This window comes from Poecilia latipinna, unplaced genomic scaffold (assembly GCF_001443285.1).
Source record: "Poecilia latipinna isolate Pla-1442-1.1 unplaced genomic scaffold, P_latipinna-1.0 Scaffold5590, whole genome shotgun sequence".
Lineage (NCBI taxonomy): Eukaryota > Metazoa > Chordata > Actinopteri > Cyprinodontiformes > Poeciliidae > Poecilia > Poecilia latipinna.
In genome coordinates, this window is record NW_015118206.1 from 8,939 (window position 1) to 18,629 (window position 9,691).

Genomic DNA, 9,691 nt, shown 5'->3' on the forward strand with positions numbered 1-9,691 from the left:
CTTATGACTTGGACAAAAACTTCAATTCCTCAATATAATTTGCCCTGTGTTTCAAAGGCCTACATACCCTATATTGCCAAAAGTATTTGCTCACCTGCCTTAACTCACATGAGTTTAACTGACATCCCATTCCTAATCCAGAGAGTTCAATATGATGTTGGTCAACTCTTCTGGGAAGGCGATCCACAAGGTCTAGGAGTGTTTATGGAGATTTTTGACCATTCTTCCAGAAGTGCATTTGTGAGGTCACAGTGATATTGGAAGAGAAGGCCTGGCTCTCAGTCTCCACTCTAATTCATCCCAAAGGTGTTTATCACCGTGTGATAAACACACATGGTTTATCACACGGTGACAAACCATGTGAGGTCAGGACTCTGTGCAGGCCAGTCAAGTTCATCCACACCAGACTCTGCCATCCATGTCTTTAGTACTCAGAGTTCCTTTCACTGGAACGAAGGGGCCAAGTCCAGCTCCTGAAAAGCAACCTCACACCATAATCCTCCTTCCACCAAACTTTACACTTGGCACAATGCAGTCAGACAAGTATCGTTCTCCTGGCAACCGCCAAACCCAGACTCATCTATCAGGTTGCCAGATGGAGAAGCGTGATTCGTCACTCCATCGAAAGCGTTTCCACTGCTCTAGAGTCCAGTGAGGGTGTGCTTTACACCAGTGGTCACGCAAGAAATAATTAAATATTTCCGTTTTATGTATTATTTGAGTCTGGAGGATCTTTTATTTTGAAAATCCTTTAACNGAAAAATGTTTATTTAGTAGAATTTAAAAAAACATTACATTAGATTTAGTCATTAAAGGTTTGTTATTCAGTTGAAGGTTGGCTAGCTAAATGTTCACCACATAAAGAGCTACAGGTAGATTAGTTAGAAAAGTTCCACCCCGTTAGGAGAGATTGTGAAAAATGTTTATTTAGTAGAATTTAAAAAAACATTACATTAGATTTAGTCATTAAAGGTTTGTTATTCAGTTGAAGGTTGGCTAGCTAAATGTTCACCACATAAAGAGCTACAGGTAGATTAGTTAGAAAAGTTCCACCCTGTTAGGAGAGATTGTGAAAAATGTTTATTTAGTAGAATTTAAAAAAACATTACATTAGATTTAGTCATTAAAGGTTTGTTATTCAGTTGAAGGTTGGCTAGCTAAATGTTCACCACATAAAGAGCTACAGGTAGATTAGTTAGAAAAGTTCCACCCTGTTAGGTTCATGAACCAAACAGGGTGGAAATTAGGGTGAAAAGTAATCATTTTAAGTAAACTAAAAAATTTCAGACAATGGAATAGAGTTGCAGAGTAGTCTGAGGTATTATCAGATGTCTTTGCCATTTGTCTGTTTTCATTTCACTAGTTGCCCCCATTGACTCCTGTGAGTGGAACAATGAGTACCTATCATGGGAAAATCCACAACAGGGATGTCACCTGTTTTTTTCCCCAAATAGAGCTAGGACAAATACTCTGCCTATACTTTGACTTGAAAGAGGCAATTCTGCAACCAATGATGAAAATCGTCAGATTTTAGAATCAAAGACATTGATTTTCCACCCTGTTATGGGACAATCCACCATGTGATGTCCCATTCCACACATATTTTTATTAAATATTGTTACAGAAACATTAAGAACTGTGAATTTTTCTGTGCCATGTTGGGAATTGAAGACCAATAAATGCACATATTGATATAAATTTTTAAAATTACCAATATTTTCAATGCTGTCAGTAATAATGAGTAAAAAAAAGTATTTTCTTTACAATACAGACATAAATGATTCGTAACTACATGCTGTGTTACAATTTCAAAAATAAAACATATTATATAGTAAAAGAGACGCACTGTTTTTAAGAAAAAGTCATTATTTTTCTAAATGTACATGTTAACTATTTGTGGTCTATATGTAAATGTCCCTAACAGGGTGGAACACATTCAGAGACAATGGTGAAAAAAAACACCTGTAATTATTAATTAATCCAATCCTGAGCTTGCCCATTATTAATTTCTTATTGTTAAACATGTCAGTGTTGTAACACAATATTTAAAACTTAAAACATTAATACTTTTTTTTTTCAAATGTCCTGAAGCCGAAATGTTGCCGCAAAAAAAGAATCACCCTGCTGCTAATGTTGAATATAACTAAAAAAATGTACATTTCCTGGGAAAATACAGTATGAATGCTGTAAATTGCAGAACGATTCCTACATTTTTATTTTAATATGCATATAAACGGAAGATGAGACATAAGTTACATCTTGAAAATTTTAGACTTTGAAAAGAAAACGATGTTCAGTTGTTAAAAAATAATGCCACATGTTACATCAAAAGTGAAACAACTTTCTTAAGGGATAATTATCCCTTAAAACTGGAAGAATTCAATATTTTGGTATAATGGAGTCAACTATGACTTTTATGCTACATTTTTGTTTTTTCTGTAAACCCATTAATAAGTGTACAGAATGTAATAAAGACAAGAACCAGTTTCATTTACTTTTAACTAGGGCTGGACAATGTGGCTGAAAACCTTATTACAATACAAGTTCTTTGTATTAGTCTATTGATAATTGTCCATATATAATTAAATTGTTTTGTTTTAAATCTCTTAAATACTGCCAAAGTGGTGGTGTAACTTGTCCTGTTTTATCCAGTTTTCACTCGCACGTTTATCGTTATTGTTTTTGTTGGGTTTTTTTGAGGCACGGTGGCAAACTGCCACTGCACAAGTTACTCAACAGGTTGTTGCTAGGCAACCAAAGAGTGGGTGAGTTAGTAGATGCCACCAACCTTGCTTAGTTGACTGAGCGATTGAGTGGCTAAAGTATTTCCTCTGCCTACATCCCCCAGAATGCTGTGCAGTTCTGGATTATACTTCAGTAATTATTTTATATATCTAATATAGAATATTTTATCAGATCACATGATCAATATCTGTTGATATTGATTGCGTTCCTATCACGATCAATTATTGATGTATTGCCCAGCTCTACTTTTAACTGACCAAATGGAAAGTTGTGGTGAAACACCAGTACTTGAACATGGTGCTCAGCAGACTAAGTCATTCATTCCTGGAATGCATTTCTGTTTTATTTGTTGTTGTTTTTTCCACTTCAGCTTGAGACCTACATGGATGAGAAGTTCATCACTAGAGCCTTTTCCACAATGGGGGAACAGGTGGTGAATGTGCGAATCATTCGGAACAAGATGACAGGGTAAGTGTTGAGCCCACAGCCAGCTAGAGCGTTTGCAGTGCTTTCATTTTGACGTTTAACAGTTCTCCATCTCCCAGGGGGGCTTTGGGTTACTGTTTCGTAGAGATGTCGGACGAGGCCACAGCTGAAAGGTGTCTGCGCAAAGTAAACGGGAAATCCATGCCAGGAGCCAGTCCGGTATTTGAAACTTTTCCTGAACACATTTTCCTTTGTGTGTTGTTTGATGGAAATCCCTTTGAAAATGTATCTACATGTCTTTGATGTAGCCTACAAGATTCAAGTTGAACAGAGCCACATTTGGGAAACAGGAGGCTGGGTGAGTCCATTTAAAGTACCAAAAAACTCAAGAGATTGAATCAGTCTCAAAGGATGCTTTCTGATGTCTTGCTGCCTTTTTCTCTCCTTCAGTCAGATGTTTTCTCTGTTTGTGGGAGACCTGACTCCAGAGGTGGATGATGGGATGCTTTATGAGTTCTTTTACAACCGTTACCCGTCCTGCCGTGGTGGGAAAGTGGTCCTTGACAGCATGGGGAACTCTAAGTATGACTGAGGCACAGAACTGATTTATGTGCAAAAAAATCAGCCTGTCATGTTGCTGACAAGCCATCTTACTGCTCATTTTTATAAAGCTGCACTTATTTTTTGCAAAGTTTGTTTCAGATTCTGTGAGAAAATACTTTCTTCTGTGTCACAAGACATAAATAGATAAATCAGAAATAGCTTAAGTCCATAGAATTATTCTGTTAAAGTAACATCTTTAGGTTTGGTTTTTGTCACCGTGTTTTTCACAAATGTTGGTATGTCCATACATGCAGTGCAGAACAATGTTGCAGCTGTTGTTCAGGTTCTAAAAAAGACATTTAGATAAAATTTGGAGAAAACCCTCTAATTAATTTTTGTTTTTTACTTTGAGACTCAAATGATCATTTTCACAGTGAGAACCCAGTCATCCTTTGTAGCAGCTCCACCTAGAGGAAGTTGGTCTCTGTAGAACAAATAATGATTTATCTCCATTCACTGAAAGACTTAAAGTTTCCTCTTTTCTGTGCTGCAAGTTAGATGATAATATGTATATTCTAACTACACAAAGCTACTGAAGAAGCTGCCACTAGATGGATGTATGCTTTATTTATCCATAGATGGTAACTCTTTCTCAAAGGTTAATTCAATTAATTCTGAAGAATTTATATTGTGTCAATTCAAAACAAACATCATCTGCAGGACTTTGCAATTTAGTCACTGCTGTTTCCAAATATTTGCAATCCAGTTTATGAGATGCAGCCTCCTGCATGGATAGCTCTTTAAAATATATATTATTGTCTTTTGTTTGTTTATTATGTTTGGTTATATTTGTCTAGCTTACTACTGTGAGATATTTGTTGTGAAATGGTGTTGTATCTGTGTGAATAGGAAATAAAGAAATCAGTGAAGCTGAGACTAGTTGATGACTGAGAGGCACAGCAATGTGTGGCAGATTGCTCTAAAACAGTTGTCTCAAACTCCAGTCCCCAACGGAGGAAGGGCCAATGTCCAGCAACTTTTAGATGTCTCCCTGCTTCAGCACACCTGGCTCCAACATTAGCTCATTAGTAAAGCTCTGTAGAGCTTGACTCCATGCTAGTGAGGCAGTTTAGCCATTTAATTAGAGTGTAGGCCAAGGGATGCATCTAAAAGTTGCAGGGCTCTGGCCCTTGAGGAGTGCAGTCTGAGATTACTGCTCTAAAATCTTCAGTATAGTCATGCTCAGCATATTGTATAGTATCAATTGGTTCTTGTTTTGTCTCAACAGGACTCATATTGATGTTTGCTGTTAAAAAACAAGGTGCCTTCCTTGTAACATTCTGAACTCTGCCCTTGTATTTCACATCAGGGGCTGTGGCTTTGTTCAGTTCCCAGATGAGCGGCTTCAGAAACGGGCATTGGATGAGTGTCAGGGTGCTGTGGGACTCGGGGGCAAACCTCTCAGGCTGAGTCTGGCTGCTAATAAGTGAGTCATTTCCAAATGGGCTACATCAGCGTGCAGATGGATATGTGAGCAGAATCAATGCCCATCAGAGAAATTCAGGAGTGTGTTTTTTTTCCCCCTCTCCCAGCTTAAGAAACAAGCTGCAGCAACAGCAGTCAGAAAGCAAACAGTCATGGCAGTCCAGCTCAGGATACAGATACGGCTATGACCAGTATGACCAGTACCAGCAGCAAGCGTATCCAGGGTATTACTCCTCATGGGGGTATGATCAGACTGCAGGAATGTATGGTTACACTTATCCTCAGTATGATTACTCGCAGTATGCCCAAGTACAGGTGAGCTCTCTGTGCTAAGCAACTTTTACAGCAACTGTTCTAGACAGCAGCCATTCTCATGTTTTATGCTCTTTTTCTGCTTCAGGAAAGTGAAGCAGTTCCAGATGAAGAAGCAGTTGAAGGTAAGTTTTTGTATTGTGGAATCTTTTGACTGAGTTAAGACTGAGCATGAGAAACCCTCATCAATAGAAGGCAGACAACACAATTCACCATGGCTGAAAGTTTATACTTCTCTCATCCATCTTCTTCCACTTATCTGGAGTTGGGTCGCAGGCATAGCACCCCAAGTAGGGAGGCCCAGACTTCCCTCTCCCCAGCCACTTGTTCCAGCTCCTCTGGGGGAATCTCAAGGCGTTCCAAGACCAGCCGAGAAACATAGTCCGTCCAGCGTGTCCTGGTCCTCTTCTCACTAGTGGATTTAGAAATGTTAATGATGGCACAAGAAGAATATCAAAACAATATTGTTGCTGCTGCAAAATAGCGAGAGATAACTTCTGTCTGGCTCCTGTATTGTTTTACATAAAAAAACGACAATATGGTTAATATTGAGGAAAAAATAGAAATGGCTGCTTCTCAGAACTTTTAGAGTGCTTTGTATAAAACCTGTTACTCTCAATTGATTAAAAAATGTAATCAAATTACTTATACACCAGTCCATGTTCAAACATAATGTAGAAATGTTAACTATAAGATGGTTGTGATTTGATGGAAGGATAATAGTTGGGCTACATACTACCTTAGTTTTAACCAAACATCCATCACTTTTTTTTTTCTTTTAAGAATTGCTTTGCCATAATGGACCTTATTTGACAGGAAGAGGAAAAAGATGCTGGAAAGAAACCGAGGATGGAATTCCTTGCTGGGATGGTTGCATGGAGGTGTCCTCTATATATGGGGATGTTCGCTCTAACCGCTGTTGTTTTTTTTTTGTGTGAAATTTACCACTAAGCACACCAGTCTGACTCCTCGCTCGTCTTTTTCATTCACCATTGTGTCTCTCCATTGTTGCACGGAGTACAAGACCGTGTAAAAATGCATTTCTTTTAACTGGGTGGAACCCTCCACAGAAGAAAGGATTTTATCTCAAAATATGTAATGTGATTAATCTGTGCTATGCAATTTTAATGTTAAACTTTTTAGATGTTAACACGTTAATATTGATGGCCCTAATAAAAACTGTGAAGTGGGAGGTGGTTGTCCAATTTGTAACACTGGTCTTTGTTGCTTGTGTTGTAGATCCCAGCCTGGTGGTGGACGTAGTGGAGACTAACAGGAGCTTTATTGACCTCAGTGAAGAACTGTACGATGCAATCATAGACTGCCACTGGCATCCTCCAGAGTTCTCTGCAAATCAAGACTATATTGTTTCCAACCTGCCTGACCCCATTTCCATATAAAAAACATTTTCAATTCCTTTTTGTTTTATTTTCTGAAACACTGAGGAAATAAATTGATTTTTATTCATAAAAGGTCTGAGTTAAGTGAAATCTCACAGTAGGTTAGTTTTATCTCTCTTCAGTCACTATCTGCATTTTGTTCAACACATTCAGGAGGTTAAAGATGATGGGAAGCTTGAATGTGTAGTTATAAATTCTGAGCAAAAGAATATTAGGAATTGAGGTTGTGAATTGTGAACATACATTTGTCATAGTATGTCACCATTATTAATGCAATAAAATGTTACAGAACTAAAAAGTTTGCTGAAAATTTAAAACCTCCAAGTTATTTTTAGAGCATAAAAAGGAACAAGTACATTTTTTATGTTAAAACGCTTTCTGCTAGAACGTCTCACACACACACACTCTGCCAGGTTTCATTTTCCCATGGTCTCAAAGTAAGCAATACAAATTTATTTGGCAGCTTCTGGGAGAATGTCCTTTGAACAGATGAGACAGAAGATGAGTACGAGCTCAACAAAATTGAGCTTTTTATCAGCTCGCCTTGGTCCAGAATGTATAAAACAAAACCCTTGACGTTTATTGTCCAAATTAACTTTTTTAGTCCTTAAATGCAGTTTTTTCTTTTTGTACTTTGAGTCTAGAAATGCAAAATAAAAAAAATACCTTTAATCTCTCCTGGTGCTGCATAGATCTTTATATTGTTTTTGATGTATTTTTTTTTCACACTGTTCATTTTTCTCTTGCCTATAACATTTTTATGACCGCTAAACAAGGTTATGACTTCCGGCTTATCAGTTTTGTGAATCCGTCATTTAATTTCCCCTTGCAGTGATGTAGTCCAACTTCAAACTACAAAAATAGCTGAACGAGGTGAAGTGGAACACACTGCGACCTGGAAGGGAGTGTGGCGTGAAATGTCTCATTCACATTAAAACAAACAAACAAAAACCAGCAAAAACGAGTTGCTCCAAAACTCCATGTCAGAACAGACGTAAACGAGCTGTGGTTGTGGAGCTGCAATAACCAGGAATTCAGACCAAATCAGTTCTACTTTATATAGACCACATGCGAAAAGAAAGAATTTCAAAGCATATGTCCACTTTTCATTTAGAACTCTTCAGACTTTATTATGCAACACTGGTCCTCTACCACTAGGTGAAACCAAATAGTATTCATGACATTTTGTAAAACACTGTTTTACAAAATCAATCCCATTTAGCCCAGGGTTCCCTAGCAATAAGTATACAGAATGATACCATAGGTTTATGTTAAAACTTATTGTTCATTATGTCTCTAGGACAAAACTTATTTCAAGGCCACAACAGAATTTTCAGATGGCAACCCTTTATAATGCCTTCTTGGGGACTGATGTCCCCATCCTTGCTTGACACCTGGTTCACATAGTACCTAATGTTGACTTCTCTTCCTGAAGCCCTGAGCCAATGTGTAGGGAATTTGTGGATGCCACTTGTTTCTAAGAAAGGCTCTTGTGACTGAGGAGCATAGCATGTGGTCAGTTCTACTTTAGGAAAGAAAACCATCAACAGCAGACTGCAGCCAAAAGGAACAAGTAATGACAAGCTTACAAGAAATGTAGAGAAGTAGAAAGTATATTTGTCTTTGAAATGTATTAGAGTGAAAGTTGTAAGTTCTCCAAAAAGGAAAAAAAAACACTAAAATAAAGATACTCAGAAAATATACTTTAGTACAGTACTCAGGTAAATGTACTTTGTTACTCGTCACATTTTTATAAATGTAAGCAACACTGAAAGCAGCTGGGTTTTGGGATTCTGTAAGTTAATGAGATCAGAAAACTATAAAATAAAGATTTTGATTCCAGCTAGAGAAACCTAAAAGTAGTGTTTTTGCCAGACATTTTCTTATGTTCATGATGTAATCAACTACAGAAGATGAGACTCTGTTGCATAAATAAAAATGCTAAATTCATGCTGAGTTATACCATTTAATTTTCGTTTGGTATCAAAGTATTTTTTTAATTTGAATAGGATTAACCTATTCATTACTGTCCTGAACAATTGATACATGACCGTTAACCAATTAATTTAATACTTAATACATTCAGTCAAAATATTTTCTCATAGCTACACTATGTATTCCTATTTTTTCACAAGTTAATAAATTATNATTTTCCAAGTCTTGACCGGTCCGTGGTAATAAAAAGGTTGGGGACCACTGCTTTACACCACCTCATCTGATGCTTTGCATTATACTTGGTGATGTATGGCTTGGAATCAGCTGGTCACCATGGAAACCCATTCCATGAAGCTCTCTAATCACTGTTCTTGAGCTAATCAGAAGGCCACATGAAGTTTGGAGGTCTGTAGTGATTGACTCTACATAAAGTTGCGACCTGTTTGCACTATGCGCTTCAGCATCCACTGACCCCACTCTGTCTGTTTACGTGGCGTAGCACTTCATGGCTGAGTTGCTGACTTTCCCAAAGACTTCCATCTTTTTATAGCATTATAAGCTGACAGTTGACTGTGGAATATTTAGGAGTGAGAAAATTTCACAAGTGGATTTGTTGCACAGGTGGCATCCTATCACAGTTTTACCAAGCTCCTTAGAGCAACACATTCTTTCAATAATGTTTGTAAATGTCTGCATAGGTGCTTAATTTTATACACCTGTAAAATTAAGCACCCAGTATTTGCTCACCCATCCAAATTATCTGAGTCAGATGTGTCAGATGTTATCTGAATCAGGAACACCCGATTCAGGTGATTTGGATGTAATACTACTGTAATGTAATGTCA

The 9,691-nt window shown here is 37.5% G+C and overlaps 1 protein-coding gene across 2 annotated transcripts; it reads left to right on the forward strand.

Annotated features, from left to right (window-relative positions):
• Positions 1-2,747: 2,747 nt before the first annotated feature.
• On the forward strand, positions 2,748-7,222 carry LOC106943635 (tRNA selenocysteine 1-associated protein 1). Of its 2 annotated transcripts, none has more exons than XM_015026949.1 (8): positions 2,748-3,213; positions 3,276-3,390; positions 3,480-3,529; positions 3,622-3,753; positions 5,084-5,200; positions 5,307-5,514; positions 5,600-5,636; positions 6,751-7,222. In XM_015026949.1, exons 1-8 carry the CDS (start codon positions 3,128-3,130, stop codon positions 6,909-6,911), a joined length of 906 nt encoding a protein of 301 aa, XP_014882435.1. In that variant the 5' UTR covers positions 2,748-3,127; the 3' UTR covers positions 6,912-7,222. The 2 variants fall into 2 exon arrangements, with proteins under 2 accessions (XP_014882435.1, XP_014882436.1); XM_015026950.1 differs by having other exon boundaries at positions 2,751-3,213; positions 3,291-3,390.
• The last annotated feature ends 2,469 nt before the right edge of the window (positions 7,223-9,691 follow it).